Genomic DNA, 20,456 nt, shown 5'->3' on the forward strand with positions numbered 1-20,456 from the left:
ATATTTCCAGAATGTCTCACCTGGCTTTAGTATATCTGCATATCAACAGATGTTCAAGGGTGGAGAGCAGTATGGCTTTAGGTCATTTGCATCATTCCTCAGGGGTGGAGAGAAGTTCATCTCAGTATCAGTGGGTAATTACCTAGGCAACCGAGGGCGTGTCTGAACCTGAGAGGTTAAGGGGAGGGGGCTGGCTTGCTTGCTGGCTGGCTTCTTCCAGAGCAGAGGAGAGAGATGGCCTCAGACTGCAGTTCATAAGCAATAAACAGATTTTAAACTTTTTTTCTTCCTTTGACTGATTTCGGTTTTTAGAGGTATCTTGTCCCAGGATTTCCTCTTCCTGGGCTTATAGTCTGTGACACCGAAAAAATAAAAAACACCAAAGACCTCCCTTGTAGGTGTGTATTTAACTCTTGTGTGTCACCTACTGTGGACATTATCTCTTCTAATCCTTGTAGTAACTCTTATGTGTCACCTGCTTCATGTCTTCTCTAATACAATAACTGTATGAAGTAGGTACTAGTATTACATATTACAGATGAGAAAACTGGATTTTAGAAAAATGAAGCAATTTTCCCTAGTTGCACAGCTGATAGGCAACAGAACCTGGATTTTAACCACATCTAACACCAAAGCTCAGGTCAGGGTGGGGTTGGGGTGGGGGTGTAAGGGGTTAGGTTCAATCTCTAGGGTCAGTTATGGGGAACTTCCTGTACTTTCATGGCTTGGGTGGCCCCAAGTACCTACCTGGCGTCTGCCCACTTGCCTGGGGAGGAGATAAGTCGGGAGAGGCCCCTAAACTTTGTTGGGGCCTTCTGGTTTTCTAACCACTTGCCTTAAAATGTGCCCCTGTGCTACTGGAGGGAAGAGGAGGAGGAGCAGGGCGCCCTGAGGAGGGGAGGGCGGGCCCTGAGAAGGAGTTTGAAAAGAGGAAGGAAGTGGAGCCCTGCAAGCACTGAGCCACCCCCTTGCTGCTTCCCCACAGGAGGACGCGAGGCGCCCGCAGGCCCCCAGCCCAGCCATGGCCCCTTGGCGCAAAACTGACAAGGAAAGGCACGGTGTGGGTAGGTGCGGACATGGGGCCCACAGCAGGGAAGGGCAGATAGCTGGAGAATCACAGCAGTGAGATGCTGCGGGAACTGGTGAGGTTGGCGTGGGCAGGGAGCACTGACTCAAGGTCCTGGGGTGCAGTGGCTCCCTCAGCTTACTGTGGGGCCAACGGGCATGTAAGAGGGCAGGGGGAGAGGAAGGTGAGCACCCCACCCAGCTGGCTTTGCCCAGCCAGAGCCCTCTCCCACCCGAAAATATATATGCACTTCCTAGATGGGGGCCAACTGAATGCTTGGCAATCTGGCTCCATGTGCCAGGCTCTCTTAGTGTTCCAAGGAGTGGATTCCATTGCCCCATGCGGAAACTTGGCCTCATGGAAGAATCACAGTCTGGCTTGGCCTTGCATGCCGCTCTAAACCCCTGTCCAAAGCAACACCCATCTGCCTGCTTCCCCTGTCTGTTCTTCCTGGGTCAGATGACCCCTGATTTGGCAGTATCCAGAGGGCTGTGCCTGCTTGGGGTGTGAAGCTGGAGGCGGGGTCCTTCTCTCAGTCCTGGAGAACCTCTGGGGAGAAAGGTTCTCACCAGGTTATCTGGAGAGATCCAAGAAACCAGCCTCATCAGCTACAGCCATCGAAGCTCCCAGAGGCCTCTGTCTTGAGCCGAGGGGCGGAAGTGGTGGTTGGGGGAAGGGAGGCTTCAGGTGCTGGGAGTCTTTCTACTAAGTGGCATCTGTGGTGCAATCCCTGTAGACTCACTGTGGTTTTCAAACTTAAGTGTGAATTTAAAAACTGCTGTATGTCTTGCTACACAAGCAAAACCAGAGATGAGGATTGAGCAGGTCAGAAAGTTGGAGGGCCAAAGCACCTAAGGTGATTAGATATAGCAGGTCTCAGGCCACTGTTGGAGAAATACGTCCTGGAGAACTCAACATGTATTCATGCACTTACTGGGCTTTGGGTGCTTGGAGTGTTTTAAGATACATGGTCCCCATCCAGAGAACAAATAATAATCTATACCCTCAAGGGGGCTCAATTTCCCCATCTATAAAATGGGAAGTTTGAACCAGACTCAATAAGGACCATTTTTAATTTCAAAGCTTCTTTAATTCTGGCCCTTCCAGCTGGGGGAATCAGGCAGAAACTCTTCTCAGGGGAAGACGGGTACTGTTAAATGGGGTGGGCTATTGTAGGTGTAGAGACCCAGGTGGTCTAGGAGATGAAAGCTGGACCTGAAGGGTATATCCAGGAAAGAAGAGTGGTAGGTCTTTTTATCTTGAAAAGAGAGTGCATTGAAAGGAATGATTTTGCTCAAAGTAAGTTTGGGCCACATTTTGGAAGGCTATGAATGCCAAGCTAAGAAACTGACACTTTTCCCACTTAGGCATTGGGGATCCATAGAGGGCTTCTGAGTATGGAAGGGGCAGGAGAAGATTTATGCTGAAACCAGTGTGGAAGGAGGCTGGGTGGACAAAAGAGCAAAGGTGCCTGGGTGGCAGACAGGACAGAATTTATGTTCCAGGGTAACTGGGACAGTTAATGGGGGAGGTTGTGTATGGTGGAAAAGTCCCACCCTCCATCCCAAGGGCTGTAGTGTGTTCCTGCTATGTAGACCCTATGCTATAATATGAAGATCATGGACTCTAGATTCCAGCTTTCAACACTCCCCAGCCCTGGTACCCGAACAAGTTACTTACTCTTTCCATACCTCAGTTTCCTTGTCTGTGTTATGGAAATAATGATAGCACCTACTTCCCAGGGTTGCAGGAGGACTGAGTTAATCCATATAAAGTACCTGCAATGATAAATATACTAAGTAATCCTCACTAAGTGTTATCAATTGTTTTTAGACTTTGTCCTCTGCATGTGGGCCTAGTTGAGGAAATGACCTCAAGTGTTGGGATGGGACTACAAGATGGAGTAGGCTTCTTAACCTCCCTGGAAGAGGGAATCCTGCCTGTGTGCTCAGGGACTTGGAACTCCGTTAGGCCCCAGGCTTGGAGGCTTTTTGATCTAATGCTATAGATGACAGTCTTCATTGTTACTTATGAGAATTCTATTTTATGTGGTCTATGACCCTTTAGGGAGCCAGAGAGCACTTAGCAGGTTCCTGTTCATGAAAAAGGGATCACTTTTCTCTGCAGATGAATGTCCGAACCAAGGAAGGTAATCTTCAGCCCTCACCTGCAGGCTCTGGGGAGATGGGAGGGAAAGGCGAGGATTAGGTCATGGTGAGATGGGAGAATGGAGCTATCCAGGAGGACAGTGGCCTGAGAGTGAGGAGTCTGGGTTCCAGTTCTGATACTGTAACTATTCGCAAACAAACCTGTGCTCTAGTTTTCTCATTGCAAGTCTAGGAATTACTGCTTTTCTATTTCAAAACATTCTTTCATGAAGAGCATTTGAGATAATGAGTATGGAAGCTTGGAAGAAGACTTCTTAGAGCCACATAAAGGATTAGAGTGTTCTTGGAATATCACCGCAATACCACAAGGAGAACCTGAGCTTTGCTTTCCCATTTGGTTTCCTCTTCAATGCAGGTGGCATTTAGCCATCCTTCCTCTGGCCTAATTGATGAGAGCTGCTGGTGTCTGGTGGTCTGGGGGGCTGGCTTTTCTGGAGGCTGTTTCATCACCAGAACCACTTGACTTCTTGCTTATCTTGCTGTCTTGTGGGCAGTCAGATTCCTCATATAGATTCCTGGCCAGGTTATTTTTGCTTCCTTGATGGAACTTTAACATGTGATCCATTAGAGTTCTAGAGAGGACTCTCAAATAGAAGTGGGATAGGAGTTTCCATGGACAAGACAGTGTGGCTATGATGTAAGAGTAGGCACAGCCTCTGCCCTTGAGGAAATATAAGTAAGGTCAGAAGCTTGGGCTGTTAAGTTACAACTGAGTTCAAATCTGGGCATGTTTTATTATTGTTAGAATGGGGGCAATAATGATAATATGCATCTCATGAAATTGTTGTGAGGATTGAATGGGGTAATGCATGAAACACATTTAGTAATGTGGCTGGCTCAATGCACATCAATGACTGAGGTTAAGGGGGTTGCCTAATAGTTGTGGAGCCAAGGGAGACACTTTAATGCCAGGCTAAGGACAGTAATGCCTTCAATAATTTAGTATCTTATGGTTTACAGGACCCATTTTCAAGCAATGTCTTTGTATGGCTTCAGAACATTTCTGTAAGGCAGTATATTATCACTCTCATTTTTTTTTTTTTGTGAGGGCATCTCTCATATTTATTGATCAAATGGTTGTTAACAACAATAAAATTCTGTATAGGGGAGTCAATGCTCAATGCACAATCATTAATCCACCCCAAGCCTAATTTTCGTCAGTCTCCAATCTTCTGAAGCATAACGAACAAGTTCTTACATGGAGAACAAATTCTTACATAGTGAATAAGTTACATGGTGAACAGTACAAGGGCAGTCATCACAGAAACTTTCGATTTTGCTCATGCATTATGAACTATAAACAGTTCAAATATGAATACTCATTTGATTTTTATGCTTGATTTATATGTGGATACTACATTTATCTCTATATTATTATTATTTTTAATAAAATGCTGAAGTGGTAGATAGATACAAGATAAAGGTAGAAAACATAGTTTAGTGTTGTAAGAGAGCAAATGTAGATGATCAGGTGTGTGCCTGTAGACTATGTGTTAATCCAAGCTAGACAAGGGCAATAAAACATCCACGTATGCAGAAGATTTCTCTCAGAATGGGGGGTGGTGGGTGAGGTTCTAAGCCTCACCTCTGTTGATCCCCAATTTCTCACCTGATGGCCCCCCTGTGACTGTGCCTGTCTTAGGTTGTTCCTCCCTTGAGGAATCTTACCCGTCTCTGGGTAACCAGTCATCTTCCGGGGCCATACAGGGAAATGTAAAGTTGGTAAGTGAGAGAGAAGCCTTATTGTTTCAAAAGGTTAGCTTTTTACTTCTTTGCATATTTATGCCCTGTGGCTTCTATGCCCAGCATTTGTCTTGAGGTATCTTTACCACTTGGAAGAATTATGATACTCGGTAAATTTGATATGAGGCACGAATTCTATTTAAGGGTTGTAATTAGGAAGGAAGAAGAAAAGCTATAGAAGTAGTAGGCGTCAGAAAACATGGGAAGATTGATTATTTCTTTGACATATCTGCTTGTAGAGTAACTTCAGCATGTATAGGTTTTAAACTACTAATTAAATTGTGCACACACATTAACATAATAGGAGTACAGTTACATAACCAAAGCATACCTGTAATTACCAGCCATCTCCAGTGAAACCAAGAAAACCAGTTAGGCACCTTAGGCATGGTGGATATTGTCCAACTGAACTTGAACAGTCTGAGAGAATCAGACAAATTAAAACAACCCATTCCTGGGGACTGTTCACATCCCATATGTTCTTTTAACAGTAAATAGTCTGTAGTTGTAAGATTTTGGAGCGCTACAATTTGCACTTCTCCTAATTCTTGGTTGAATTCCAACAGTATAGATCCAGTCAAATTTGTTGTTTTACTGTATGCACAGGCCAGCTTAGATATCTCCTTCTTCATTCCCATGGCAAGTCCAGGAACTGGTGGGATAAGTGCATGTACACCTGTAGCAGTGTGTGGATCTTTGTTGGGGTTTTTTGATGATCATCTTCTGGCATGAGTCTTCCAGAGAGTGCTGATGTTGGAAGTTCTTTTTCATATCATATCTTAGTTCATTTTCAGGGTAGCCAAATTAGGCTTTGATCCTCTGTATAAACACAAACAGACCCTTTGCCTACACTTTTATATGCCCTTTATACCCTTGTGTAGAACTCATTGGAGGTCACCACACAGGAACTGCCTTTTTTTTTTTTTTTGGTATCATTAATCTACACTTACATGACAAATATTATGTTTACTAGGCTCTCCCCTATACCAGGTCCCCCCTATAAACCCCTTTACAGTCACTGTCCATCAGCATAGCAAAATGTTGTAGAATCACTACTTGCCTTTTCTGTGTTGTACAGCCCTCCCCTTTCTCCCACCCACCCCATGCATGCTTATCTTAATATTCCCCTTCTTGCCCCCCCCATCCCTCCCTACCCACCCATCCTCCCCAGTCCCTTTCCCTTTGGTACCTGTTAGTCCTTTCTTGAGTTCTGTGATTCTGATGCTGTTTTGTTCCTTCAGTTTTTCCTTTGTTCTTATATTCCACAGATGAGTGAAATCATTTGGTATTTCTCTTTCTCCGCTTGGCTTGTTTCACTGAGCATAATACTCTCCAGCTCCATCCATGTTGCTGCAAATGGTAGGATTTGCCCTTTTCTTATGGCTGAGTAGTATTCCATTGTGTATATGTACCACCTCTTCTTTATCCATTCATCTATCGATGGACATTTAGGTTGCTTCCAATTCTTGGCTATTGTAAATAGTGCTGCAATAAACATAGGGGTGCATTGGTCTTTCTCAAACTTGATTGCTGCATTCTTAGGGTAAATTCCTAGGAGTGCAATTCCTTGGTCAAATGGTAAGTCTGTTTTGAGCATTTTGATGTACCTCCATACTGCTTTCCACAATGGTTGAACAAGTTTACATTCCCACCAGCAGTGTAGGAGGGTTCCCCTTTCTCCACAGCCTCGCCAACATTTGTTGTTGTTTGTCTTTTGGATGGCAGCCATCCTTACTGGTGTGAGGTGATACCTCATTGTAGTTTTAATTTGCATTTCTCTGATAATTAGCGATGTGGAGCATCTTTTCATGTGTCTGTTGGCCATCTGTATTTCTTTTTTGGAGAACTGTCTGTTCAGTTCCTCTGCCCATTTTTTAATTGGGTTATTTGTTTTTTGTTTGTTGAGGCATGTGAGCTCTTTATATATTCTGGATGTCAAGCCTTTATCGGATGTGTCATTTTCAAAGATATTCTCCCAAACTGTAGGGATCCTTTTTGTTCTATTGATGGTGTCTTTTGCTGTACAGAAGCTTTTCAGCTTAATATAGTCCCACTTGTTCATTTTTGCTGTTGTTTTCCTTGCCCGGGGAGATATGTTCAAGAAGAGGTCGCTCATGTTTATGTCTAAGAGGTTTTTGCCTATGTTTTCTTCCAAGAGTTTAATGGTTTCGTAAGTTACATTCAGGTCTTTGATCCATTTTGAGTTTACTTTTGTATATGGGGTTAGACAATGGTCCAGTTTCATTCTCCTACATGTAGCTGTCCAGTTTTGCCAGCACTATCTGTTGAAGAGACTGTCATTTCCCCATTGTATGTCCATGGCTCCTTTATCAAATATTAATTGACCATATATGTCTGGGTTAATGTCTGGATTCTCTAGTCTGTTCCATTGGTCTGTGGCTCTGTTCTTGTGCCAGTACCAAATTGTCTTGATTACTATGGCTTTATAGTAGAGCTTGAAGTTGGGGAGTGAGATCCCCCCTACTTTATTCTTCTTTCTCAGGATTGGTTTGGCTATTTGGGGTCTTTGGAGTTTCCATATGAATTTTTGAATTATTTGTTCCAGTTCATTGAAGAATGTTGCTCATAGTTGCATAGGGATTGCATCAAATCTGTATATTGCTTTGGGCAGGATGGCCATTTTGACGATATTAATTCTTCCTAGCCACGAGCATGGGATGAGTTTCCATCTGTTTGTGTCCCCTTTAATTTCTCTTAAGAGTGACTTGTAGTTTTCAGAGTATAAATCTTTCACTTCTTTGGTTAGGTTTATTCCTAGGTTTTTTTTTATTTTTATGCATTTTGAATGGAGTTGTTTTCCTGATTTCTCTTTCTGTTGTTTCATTGTTAGTGTATAGGAAAGCTACAGATTTCTGTGTGTTGATTTTGTATCCTGCAACTTTGCTGTATTCCGATATCAGTTCTAGTAGTTTTGGGGTGGAGTCTTTAGGGTTTTTTATGTACAGTATCATGTCATCTGCAAATAGTGACAGTTTAACTTCTTCTTTACCAATCTGGATTCCTTGTATTTTTTTGTTTTGTCTCATTGCCGTGGCTAGGACCTCCAGTACGATGTTAAATAACAGTGGAGAGAGTGGGCATCCCTGTCTAGTTCCTGATCTCAGAGGAAATGCTTTCAGCTTCTCGCTGTTCAATATAATGTTGGCTGTGGGTTTATCATAGATGGCCTTTATTATGTTGAGGTACTTGCCCTCTATTCCCATTTTGCTGAGAGTTTTTATCATGAATGGATGTTGAACTTTGTCAAATGCTTTTTCAGCATCTATGGAGATGATCATGTGGTTTTTGTCTTTCTTTTTGTTAATGTGGTGGATGATGTTGATGGATTTTCGAATGTTGTACCATCCTTGCATCCCTGGGATGAATCCCACTTGGTCGTGGTGTATGATCCTTTTGATGTATTTTTGAATTCGGTTTGCTAATATTTTGTTGAGTATTTTTGCATCTACGTTCTTCAGGGATATTGGTCTCTAGTTTTCTTTTCTGGTGGGGTCTTTGCCTGATTTTGGTATTAGGGTGATGTTGGCTTCATAGAATGAGTTTTGGAGTATCCCCTCCTCCTCTATTTTTTGGAAAACTTTAAGGAGAATGGGTATTATGTCTTCCCTGTGTGTCTGATAAAATTCCGGGGTAAATCCATCTGGCCCGGGGGTTTTGTTCTTTGGTAGTTTTTTGATTACCGCTTCAATTTCATTGCTGGTAATTGGTCTGTTTAGATTTTCTGTTTCTTTCTGGGTCAGTCTTGGAAGGTTGTATTTTTCTAGGAAGTTGTCCATTTCTCCTAGGTTTCCCAGCTTGTTAGCATATAGGTTTTCATAGTATTCTCTAATAATTCTTTGTATTTCTGTGGGGCCCATCGTGATTTTTCCTTTCTCGTTTCTGATACTGATGATTTGTGTTGACTCTCTTTTCCTCTTAATAAGTCTCACTAGAGGCTTATCTATTTTGTTAATTTTCTCGATGAACCAGCTCTTGGTTTCATTGATTTTTGCTATTGTTTTATTCTTCTCAATTTTATTTATTTCTTCTCTGATCTTTATTATGTCCCTCCTTCTGCTGACCTTAGGCCTCATTTGTTCTTCTTTTTCCAACTTCGATAATTGTGACATTAGACCATTCATTTGGGATTATTCTTCCTTTTATAAATATGCTTGGATTGCTATATACTTTCCTCTTAAGACTGCTTTTGCTGTGTCCCACAGAAGTTGGGGCTTAGTGTTGTTGTTGTCATTTGTTTCCATATATTGCTGGATCTCCATTTTGATTTGGTCATTGATCCATTGATTATTTAGGAACATGTTGTTAAGCCTCCATGTGTTTGTGAGCCTTTTTGCTTTCTTTGTACAGTTTATTTCTAGTTTTATGCCTTTGTGGTCTGAAAAGTTGGTTGGTAGGATTTCAATCTTTTGGAATTTACTGAGGCTCTTTTTGTGGCCTAGTATGTGGTCTATTCTGGGGACTGTTCCATGTGCACTTGAGAAGAATGTGTATCCTGTTGCTTTTGGATGTAGAGTTCTGTAGATGTCTATTAGGTCCATCTGCTCTACTGTGTTGTTCAGTGCTTCCGTATCCTTACTTATTTTCTGCCCTGTGGATCTATCCTTTGGGGTGAGTGGTGTGTTGAAGTCTCCTAGAATGAATGCATTGCAGTCTATATCCCCCTTTAGTTCTGTTAGTATTTGTTTCACATATGCTGGTGCTCCTGTGTTGAGTGCATATATATTTAGAATGGTAATATCCTCTTGTTTGACTGAGCCCTTTATCATTATGTAGTGTCCTTCTTTATCTCTTGTTACTTTCTTTGTTTTGAAGTCTATTTTGTCTGATATTAGTACTGCAACCCCTGCTTTCTTCTCACTGTTGTTTGCCTGAAAAATGTTTTTCCATCCCTTGACTTTTAGTCTGTATATGTCTTTGGGTTTGAGGTGAGTTTCTTGTAAGCAGCATATAGATGGGTCTTGCTTTTTTATCCATTCTATTACTCTGTGTCTTTTGATTGGTGCATTCAGCCCATTAACATTTAGGGTGACTATTGAAAGATATGTACTTACTGCCATTGCAGGCTTTAAATTCGTGGTTTCCAAAGGTTCAAGGTTAGCCTCTTTAGTATCTTACTGCCTAACTTAGCTCACTTATTGAGCTGTTATATACACTGTCTGGAGATTCTTTTCTTCTCTCCCTTCTTATTCCTCCTCCTCCATTCTTCCTATGTTGGGTGTTTTGTTCAGTGCTCTTTCTAGGAGTGCTCTCATCTAGAGAAGTCCCTGTAAGATGTCCTGTAGAGGTAGTTTGTGGGAAGCAAATTCCCTCAGCTTTTGTTTGTCTCGGAATTGTTTAATCCCACCATCATATTTAAATGATAGTCGTGCTGGATACAGTATCCTTGGTTCAAGGCCCTTCTGTTTCATTGCATTAAATAAATCATGCCATTCTCTTCTGGCCTGTAGGGTTTCTGTTTAGAAGTCTGACGTTAGCCTGATGGGTTTTCCTTTATAGGTGACCTTTTTCTCTCTAGCTGCCTTTAAAACTCTTTCTTTGTCCTTGATCTTTGCCCTTTTAATTATTATGTGTCTTGGAGTTGTCCTCCTTGGATCCTTTCTGTTGGGGGTTCTGTGTATTTCCGTGGTCTGTTCGATTATTTCCTCCCCCAGTTTGGGGAAGTTTTCAGCAATTGTTTCTTCCAAGATACTTTCCATCCCTTTTCCTCTCTCTTCTTCTTCTGGTACCCCTATAATATGGATATTGTCCCTTTTGGATTGGTCACACAGTTCTCTTAATATTGTTTCATTCCTGTAGATCCTTTTATCTCTCTCTATGTCAGCTTCTATGCGTTCCTGTTCTCTGGTTTCAATTCCATCAATGGCCTCTTGCGTCCTATCCATTCTGCTTATAAACCCTTCCAGAGTTTGTTTCATTTCTGTAATCTCCTTTCTGGCATCTGTGATCTCCCTCCGGACTTCATCCCATATCTCTTGCTTATTTCTCTGCATCTCTGCCAGCATGTTTATGATTTTTATTTTGAATTCTTTGTCAGGAAGACTGGTTAGGTCTGTCTCCTTCTCTGGTGTTGTCTCTGTGATCTTTGTCTGCCTGTAGTTTTGCCTTTTCATGGTGATAGGAATAGTTTGCAGAGCTGGAACAAGTGATGGCTGGAAGAACTTCCCTTCTTGTTGGTTTGTGGCCCTCCTCTCCTGGGAGAACAGCGGCCTCTAGTGGCTTGTGCTGGGCAGCTGCACGCAGATAGGGCTTCTGCTTCCTGCCCGGCTGCTATGGAGTTTATCTCCGCTGTTGCTGTGGGCGTGGCCTGGCTTGGGCTACTGCTCAAAAGTGGTGGAGTTGCATTGGAGGGGGAGCTGCTGGGAGGCTATTTATCTCCGTAAGGACCTCCGTACTCCCTGCAGCCCAGGGAATTAGGGTGCCCAGAGATCCCTGGATTCCCTACCTCTGGATTAAGTGTCCCACCCTGCCCCTTTAAGACTTCCAAAAAGCACCCACCAAAACAAAACAACAACCACAGAAAAAAAAAAGAAAAAAAAAATTTTTTTTAATTAAAAAAAATAAAAAATTAAAGTAAAAAATGGCCGCTCGTTTTTCTTTATTCTCCAGCGCCAGCCTCAGGCATCTTCTCACCAGTCTTGCTGCCCTGTTTCCCTAGTATTGGGGTCCCTATCCCTTTAAGACTTCCAAAAAGTGGTCGCCAAAACAAAACAGAAAAAAAAAAAAATGGGCGCTCACTTTTCTTTTGTTCTCCAGCGCCAGCCTCCAATACCTGCTCGCCGGTCTTGCTGCCCTGTTTCCCTAGTATTGGGTTCCCTGTCCCTTTAAGACTTCCAAAAAGTGCTCGCCGAAACAAAACAGCAAAAAAAAAAAAATGGCCGCTCGCTTTTCTTATGTCCTCCGGTGCCAGGCCTCCAGTACCCTCTCACCATTCTTGCTCCCCTGTTTCCCTAGTATCCAGGGCGCCGCGGACGCATTGTGTCTGTGCTCTGGTCTGGATGGCGGGGGCTGGGTGTTCGGCAGCCCTGGGCTCCGTCTCCCTCCTGCTCTGCCTACTCTTCTCCCCACCGGGAGCTGGGGGGAGGGGAGCTTGGCTCCCGCCGCGCCGGGGCTTGTATCTTACCCCCTTCGCAAGGCGCTGGGTTCTCGCAGGTGTGGATGTGGTCTTTATGTTGTCCTGTGTCCTCTGGTCTTTATTCTAGGAAGAGTTGTCTTTGTTATATTTTCATAGATATATGTGGTTTTGGGAGGAGATTTCCGCTGCTCTACTCACGCCGCCATCTTGGCTCCACCCCCTCACTCTCATTTTATAGATGAAGAAAATAAGGCCCATGGTTCATGTAACTTGGAAGTGCTTGGACCAGGCCTTAAATTCAATTGACTTCAGATTCTGTGCTCTTCGCACCACATGAGGAGGGAGTCTGGGAGGAGGTATCTCATAAACAATGGCAAGATATTGGAATGCATGTGGCATCTGGGTCAAAACAAATAGTCCACTTTGGTTTTAATACATGTTTATAGTGAAAAAGAACACTGGTAGGTAGATTACAGTCAGATTGTGAAGGACTTTGAATGCCAAGCTTATAAATTTGGACTTCATTTTGTGAACAGTGGAGTTTTTGAGCAAGCATGTCACCCATAAGAAATTGATATAGTTAACTGGGAGACGGGCAGCACTGGATATAGAGTAGAAGAACAAAAGAGGATGACAATTTACCTGTCTACTGTCTGCCTGATTAGTTAATCCTGCAGGAGTCAACTCATAATTAACATTTCCTTTTGGCCTTCACTACCTTAATCCTCTCTGCCTGAGACTTGTCAGTGACAAAAGTTTTCTCTTTGTAGGAGAGAAGAAAGGGCAGAAAAGGAGGAGGTAGAAAGATTGAGTAATAGTATCAGAACTAAGCATGACTGTGTTAACAGAGGACCTCCAAAATAGTGAACCAAGCTAGAAGTTTATTTTTTTTCACATTGAAAGCTCAGAAATGGTCTGGGAAGAGGTGGTAGAGCAGCTTGTTCTGTCTTCTGCACGGCTTCCTTAGCACAAGGCTTCTACCTCTTGAACCAAGCTGCCTGCTTAAGCTTCAGCTGTCAGAGTCACCTGCTAGCCAGCAACAAGAATGAAGGGAACAAGAAGGGCATGGCCCTTCTCTTTAAGGACACTTACCCAAAAGCCCACTTGACACTTCTTCTTGAATCCTATTGGCTGAAACCTAACCACATGACCGAATCTAGCAGCTGTGTAATGTAGGCAGCCATGCACCCAGCTAAAACTTAGGAGTGCCATTGCTAAGAAAGGAGGGAAAGAAGGATATTGGGGATAATGTATTAATTTACTCAGGCTGCTGTAATACAATACCACAGACCAGGTGCCGTAAACAACAGAAATTTATTTTCTCACAGCTCTGGAGACTCAAAGTCCAGGCAAGGTGTCAGTGGGTTGGTTTCTCCTGAGTCCTCCTTGGCTTGCAGACAGCCACCTTCTTGTCGCTTTGTCTTCACATGGCTATTCCTCTGTGCATACTTGCCCTGGGTGTCTCTTCCTCTCCTTGGAAAGACACCATTCATCTACATCCTTATAGACCTGATCTCATATATGGTTACAGTCTGAGGTGCTGGACTTGGAACTTCAACATATGAAATTGTAGCAGTAGAGGGGAAAACAATTGAGCCTTAACAGATGACCTATGGCCTTTGGTATGATATTTAGGGAGTGTAAAAGAAGGTTTCAAGGCAGGAGTTCTCAGAGTGGGAGGGTAGAAAAAAAGGTTTGTTTACCCTCAAGCTGAGCCTGCTGGGTGGACTTATGTGGAGGCTTCAGTTATGCTCAGAAATCTCCATGCAAGTTCCCCCAAGTTGTGGTTGTGTATGTGTGTGTGGTTTTGGGGAGTATTGATTGGTTCCTACTGAAGGCTGTGAGGAATCGTATGTTCCATGTGTCTCCCCTAGTTTCTAGTGATTTGCTGGTAGTCTTTGGTGTTTGTTTCTTGGCTTGTAGAAGTATCACCTCAATTTCTGCCTCCATCTTCACACAGCATTCTCTGTGTGCGTGTGTGTGTCTCCCTCCAAAATTTCCCTTTTAGTAATGACATCATTTGTATTGAATTAGGGCCCACCTAATGACCTCATTTTAACTTGATTACCTCTGTAGACTGTCTCTAAATAAAGTCACATTCTGAGGTACTGGAGTTAAGACCCCAAACACATCTTTTGTTTGTGGGGAGGGACACCATTCAAACTCTTTTGGGCTCTGCAAAGTAGCAAAATGACCTTTTCCACATCTTGACTGGGAAATATGGATGAATCTGAGACCACTCCATGGTCCAGGAATGTGGGTGACACACTTGCAGCTCAGGACCCCAGGTAGAATTGGCCCATGATCGGCCAATGCTGTGAAGGATGGATTTGGAGTAAACAGTGTGTGTCTGGGTCCCTTGCAGCATGGTTCCCATTACAAGGAACAAAATCCACTCAAACTAGTTCAATGAAGAGGTGTGTTGTGTGTATGTGTACATGAAGAGGGTGAGTGGTATATTTTAAGGGCCAGGGGAAATCCAGGAATGCTGAGTGGCAGACCTCCGGAAGGGCCTGAACTGAAGGAGACGAGATCCTTGCCTCTCTTCTCATGGCTTCCCAGTGCTCAGAACACACCGACTCTGTTCTCCTTTCTCCCCTCAACAGCTCCTCCTAATTCTACCACATTTTCATAGCTGATATTCTGATAAAACCGTCATGGTGGCCCCGGTGTGCCACTCACTGCAACTCTGCATGACTCTGCAGATTAAGTATCCACTGAATCTTTAGTCTGTGTTTATTTCTTCAAAGTCTAAGACAGAAGGTTTGAGTGGACTGATAAACCTTGTCAAGAAAGGCCACCCAAGTCAAAGGTCATTGCCAGCCTAAGAATGGACCCCACTCTGATCAGGGTGCTGCCCTATCCTGGTCCAATATACTGTGGCTATGGGGTGGGGTTAAGAGGCTTGGTACTCATTTAGCAGAAGCCATGAGTGGGGACAGATGCTCTGAGTAGGAAGCATGAGTGGAACATGTATCCCAAACACACCCAGCATGTATTCTACTATAGAAGGACCAATTATAACGCTCTTATTGCCAAAGGTAGTAGTTAAGTAGGAGGGATAAAGAGCATGATTCACTCACTAATATGTTCACTTGTTCATGCATTCATTCTTAATTCATTTCTTAAATATTTATTGAGCATTTCCTATGTACCAGGCACTATGCTAGACACTGAGATTACTAGAATTATTGGAGAAGACAAAAAATAACTTTGTGGACAAGTCAATAAGCATATAATTACAAATTGTGATTTGTTTTATTGTAATAAAAGATTATATTAATGAGAATATTGGAAAGTGAATGGCCTGAGTAGGCCTCTGAGGAACAATGGGGAAAATAATTCTGAGGGAAATGCTTAGAGGGATCTTTGTGCATCTATCTTTGCTATGGAAGCCAACTGCCTCTTTGGACTGGTCCCCAGGAATTAGTTTGGTGCAACAAAAACATGTGGATTGGCAATCGTTGGTGTTGGTTTCTTGGCTTGTAGAAGTATCTTCCTACCACTAGTTCTTAAGTGCCTGGGCCTCTTACTTTCTGATGCTTCAGCAACTGAGGATTGTTTAGGAATGCCTGCTGGGTTGGCTGTTGAGTCCACGTAAGGAGATTGCACTAATCTCTGGGTTTATGGGAGCCACATTAGTTAGTGGCCATCTTGCCCCCAGTTATAATATTTGTGTTTGTATTCCCCTTGACAGACTGTGTTTGCTAAGTTTTGCTTCTCTTGAGATCAATATCCTTATTATATTCCTGTTGTATTTTGAGGCAGACAACATAGTCTCAAAAGCATAATATTCTTCTAATTTTGGGACCTTTGGACTTCCTTTTGTTTTTGTTTTTTTAAGTTTGCTGGTCTTTAATTTAATGGTCAATTACACATGGGTGCCACAGTCTATGTTCTGCAGCAAATGCTTTTCAAATGGGGAATGATAATACTTATCACCACCCAACTCCAGAAGAATCGGTAGAGATACCACAGATGTTTCCTTTAATAGGCACTTTCTCCTTTCTTCCCACTTCCTTTAATTGGTTTGAGTTGAAAAGTAGTCAGGCTGATTTTGTGAGCCCCTAGACTTTTAAGTCTTACTCAGGTTTTAGCTCTCAAAGAAAGTAATCCCTTGCTCCTCCGACTCTAGTAGGACACTGTCAGCTTCTGTATTGGTTTAAAGCTACAGTCACAGAAGCTGGGGCTGAAGGAGGTTATGACTGACAGTGTGGGCACTGATCCAGATTCCTCTCTAGGCATTGTTCCAGGGCATTCAGAGTTCCCCCAGCAGCACATGATCCCTTGGGGTCAAAGCCTAAACTAGGATGGTGGAAGGAGCCCTAAGTAGATAATTACCTTACATGGATGCCCCAGGATCCAACAGGGGCTGAATAGAGCAGATGCTGAGGAGGTGTTTGTCAGGTTGCAGTTAGTGGTGACAATGCCAGGCCTGAGACACTGACTTGTGTGTTGGGCTGCTGCTGAGGGGCATACCTGGTGCCAGCTGAACCCTGAGGATTTGCTCGAGGTCTGGGATCGTGCTGCTTGCCTCACGGGTGGTGGCAGTCCAGGAACTGTCTCAAGAAAGAGTATTCCCAGTAGAATAAATAGCCAGTGAAAAACGTCCTGAGGAGAAATCCCTCTGATGTGTGGGAGGCCAGTGTGGCTAGAGGAGAGTAAACAGGAGGCAGAAAAAAAGGAAATGGATTCTCCAAGGGGAGGTTGTATTGTGTGGTGCTTAGTATAGTATGTATAGTATAATGTCTTTAGTTTTTACTCTATGGTAGGTGGTGGGGCCTTGTACAATTTTGAACAGAACTGTAGAAAGTTCTATCTTGTTTTTAAAAAGATTATTCTAGCAGATAGAGGGGTATTAAATGTAGAAGCAGGCAGGCAAGTAAGGCAACTATTACTATAACCCAGGCATGAAATGGGTGGCCTCTACCAGGAAGGCAGCAGGGGAGGAGGTGAGAAGATGTGCTTAGATTCCGAATGTGTGTGTTATAGGTGGGGCTAATCAGATTTTCCTCAGGGATTAGATGTGGGTATGAGAGAAAAAGAGGAGTCAGGGAACCTCTATGGTTTTTGGTCTGAGCAGCTGGAAGAATGAAATTGCATACCAGACTTTCTTCATTAAACCCTTGATTTAAGTTGTCACCCACATTGTCATAAATACTGTTGCCTCACCTTTTTTCAGCATTGTACATTTACAAACCCTTATGGTATCATGTTTAACCTTCACAACCACCAGAGGAAAATCTTTTATCTTCATTTCACTGATAAGGAAATTAAGGAGCAAAGACCTTCCAGGTCTCACTGAAAGGCAACCTTTTTCAGGTAGTTTTCTTATACCTCATTCCTGGAAGAACCCTCTTCTGTTTTATTGAGGGCCTCTTTTTTTACCTTGTCTTCTAGTTACGTAGCCACCTGTCACCTCCCCCACAGGATGGCATATAGTCTGAGGCCAGAGCTCTGTTGATGGTCGACTTTGAGTCCATCCAGCCCCAAGGCACTAGCAGGAACATGGCAAGTCAGAGAAACTCATTGTTATTGTAACATGGGATCTCTTGGGAATCCAGTGGAAGCTATAAACCCTTTTCTTACCCAAACATGCACATTCATATGCAGTTTTGCATTACAGTTTCACCAAGGCCCATCCATGGAAGCCTGTTAAGGGCCTTGGTAAAACATAAGTCCAATAGACGCAGCCAAAACATTGTGCCCACGGTGAGAATTCTTATTGCTGGGAGCTGCCAAGAATAAGAAACCTTTTTATAGTCTATTGAGATAAATTAAATTCAATAAACCTGTGTTAAGTGATGGTCCTGAGCTGTGTATCAGGGCCCAAAGCTGAAAAAAGCACAGTCCCTGCTCTCAGGAAGCTTGCAGACTAACAGTAATCCCCTCCACATCTGTACACAAGAACAATATTTTTTTTTGCTTTAGGGGGCAAAGAACACCATTATAAATACTAATGTCCCCATTTAATAGGTTGGGAATGAGTGTGTCCCTTGTCGCTGTAGCTCCTGACATCACCCTTACGGTACTTCATTGCAGCCTCTTCCATAGAATGTAAACTCCATGGCAGCAAGACAATATCTCTTTTCTCCAGCACAGAGTATCTAACACAGAGCAGATGCTCAATTCACAGTTACTGACTGGATGGCTGGGTGGCTGGGTGAATGAGTGGGTGGGGAGGGGGGTGGGGGCAGAGGGGAACTGGGGTTAAGGTAGACTGAGTTGCCCATCTTACCTCCACTGCTCATCCTTATCTCATTCCCTATCAAGAGGCAAAGTCCTATGAGAATAGCACCCCAAGATATGGGTGTTCTTGTGCTCTTTTCCAAATACCTGAACCTCTACAATTGGCCACTGTGTCAAACCCCACAGTTCTTCCGTGGGGACTCCACTCCGATGCCCCTGTTGTCCCTCTGAGGGACTGTGCCCACATCAAGCCAATTTCCCCTCCTTCCTCCTTGCCCTTACTGCCTTCCCTCTCACCCACCTCCTCTGGGGCTCTCACTCCAGCCCTTCCTTTTGCCCTCTCTCTGCCCCTCCTCCTTCCTCTGCTCTCACTTCCTTCATGGGGCCTCTCTTGATCTCTGTCCTCTGAGAACCCGCAGCTGCTGTGGCCCACAGCTTAGCTCTTCGTCTTTCAGACAGCTTCTTGTTTCTCCTGTGACTGTCTCTTCAGCTAGATTTCACAGAAGCTCCAGGAGGGCAGACAGGAGCCATCCTCTCTTACCCTACTTTTCTAACCTTCTGCAGGATTTGGAAGAGTACCATTCACTCCCTGCATTAGAAATGGGGGGCTAAGAAGTCAGCACTTGATTGTATCATAAAACCTTTCTTCCAGCTCTAATATGTGTTTATGTTTGAATATAGGGGAGTGTGAGTGTGTGTGTGTAAGTGTGCCTATAGGAGTACTGGGAAGCACAGAGTGAATCCCAGCGTGATATTTTAGAGCAGGACGTATCTACCTTGATACTATTGACATTTGGGGCCAGATAATCCTTTGTTATGGGGACTGTCCTGTGTATTGTAGATGCTTGGAAGCAACCCTGACATCTACTAAGCACCTCCTAGGAACTCCTCCACTGCCACCCTCCCACCCCCAGATTATGACAAACAAAAATGTCTCCATACAGTTGACAGATGCTCCATGCAGGGGAAATTGTTCCCAGCTCAGAATCACTGTTCTAAAGAACTGAAGGGAGTCTCAATTTTCTCTTGTTGGCTGAGCATATCACTTTGGATCACTAAAAACTGATCACAATGATATGCAACACATAACGTTATTATGATGGTCCAGCAGGGGCCCTGGAGCATATAGCGGAGAGCAGGCATCAGCACACATCCGTCGGTGAGAGGCAGTGGCTGCGGTGGGTAAGAGCGTGTGCTCTGGGGCCAGCCTGCCTGGGACGGACACCCTAGGCTATTCACTTGATCTCATACTACCTCAGTCTCCTCACCTACAAGATGGAGATGATGATGATAATTATACTCACCACAAGAATCACAGCAAGGATTACATATGTTGGTGTGGGTAAAGCCCTTGAAATAGTATCTGGTACATAGAAAGTGCTCAATAGAGTTGTTATTCCTCTGTCCTCTTCTGGTCAGCAGGGGAGCACCTCCTCCTCTGTTCACTCTGACTGTGATTCTACTGCCCCACTCACTGCTGACTTGCACCGGGTTTGAGCTCTGGCCTTACTGCTGGAAGCTTCTGCTGGGTCATCGCAGTCACCCTCCCTGATGCAATGTCAGGATGTTGCATCGGTTCTGAGGCTGTCAACACCTTGCCCAGAGACTTCAGGCAAACTGCTCGTGCATTTCAATGAGCATATTTCACTTGAATCCAAAGTGTACCTGCTGGCTAGTTCTATTTTCCCCTGGAGTGGAGACCCTCCAAAGCCTAGCTCAGGGTCTAGAGAAGTGAGCTTCAGGTAATTACTCTTTTTCTCCATTATTGTTGTTGTTTCTCTTATGCAGCCACTTGTCTAAAATCTATTAACACTTGGTGTTCACGGAAGGTTTTTGTTTTCAAATATGTCAGCAAATGCCAGGCCCCAGATGAGATACAAATCCATCCTGAAGGGTCACAGAGCACTTGATGGCAGCAGTCAAAATTGGCAGCCAAGCAGGGCCAGTATTTCCTGAAGTAATCTCAAGAAATACAAGAAAAGCTTAGCCAGAAGAAGGGACATCCTACCCTTCATGTCTGCATCACTTCAGTTCAACAAGTATTTATTAAACCTCAGTAAATATTGATTGAACCTTTACTGTGGGCTAGGTACTATATTCAGCAGTCAACAAGGCAGACTCAGTCTCCACTGTCACTGAGGCTGGGGAAGACAGGGATAATGACCCAGTATATGTGTATATACGTATAAACCTATAC

The 20,456-nt window shown here is 43.7% G+C and overlaps 1 protein-coding gene across 1 annotated transcript in view; it reads left to right on the forward strand.

The window, feature by feature from the left end:
* The first annotated feature begins 947 nt into the window (after positions 1-947).
* The window catches only part of DOCK2 (dedicator of cytokinesis 2), a 412,382-nt gene continuing 392,873 nt past the window's right edge, over positions 948-20,456 (forward strand). The window contains exon 1 of the mRNA XM_036884746.2: positions 948-1,064. Within this exon, the coding sequence (XP_036740641.2) occupies positions 1,022-1,064 (43 nt within the window). The 5' untranslated portion in view covers positions 948-1,021. The remainder of the gene's footprint in view (positions 1,065-20,456) is intronic.

Source organism: Manis pentadactyla, chromosome 2 (genome assembly GCF_030020395.1).
Source record: "Manis pentadactyla isolate mManPen7 chromosome 2, mManPen7.hap1, whole genome shotgun sequence".
NCBI classification, from domain to species: Eukaryota; Metazoa; Chordata; class Mammalia; order Pholidota; family Manidae; genus Manis; species Manis pentadactyla.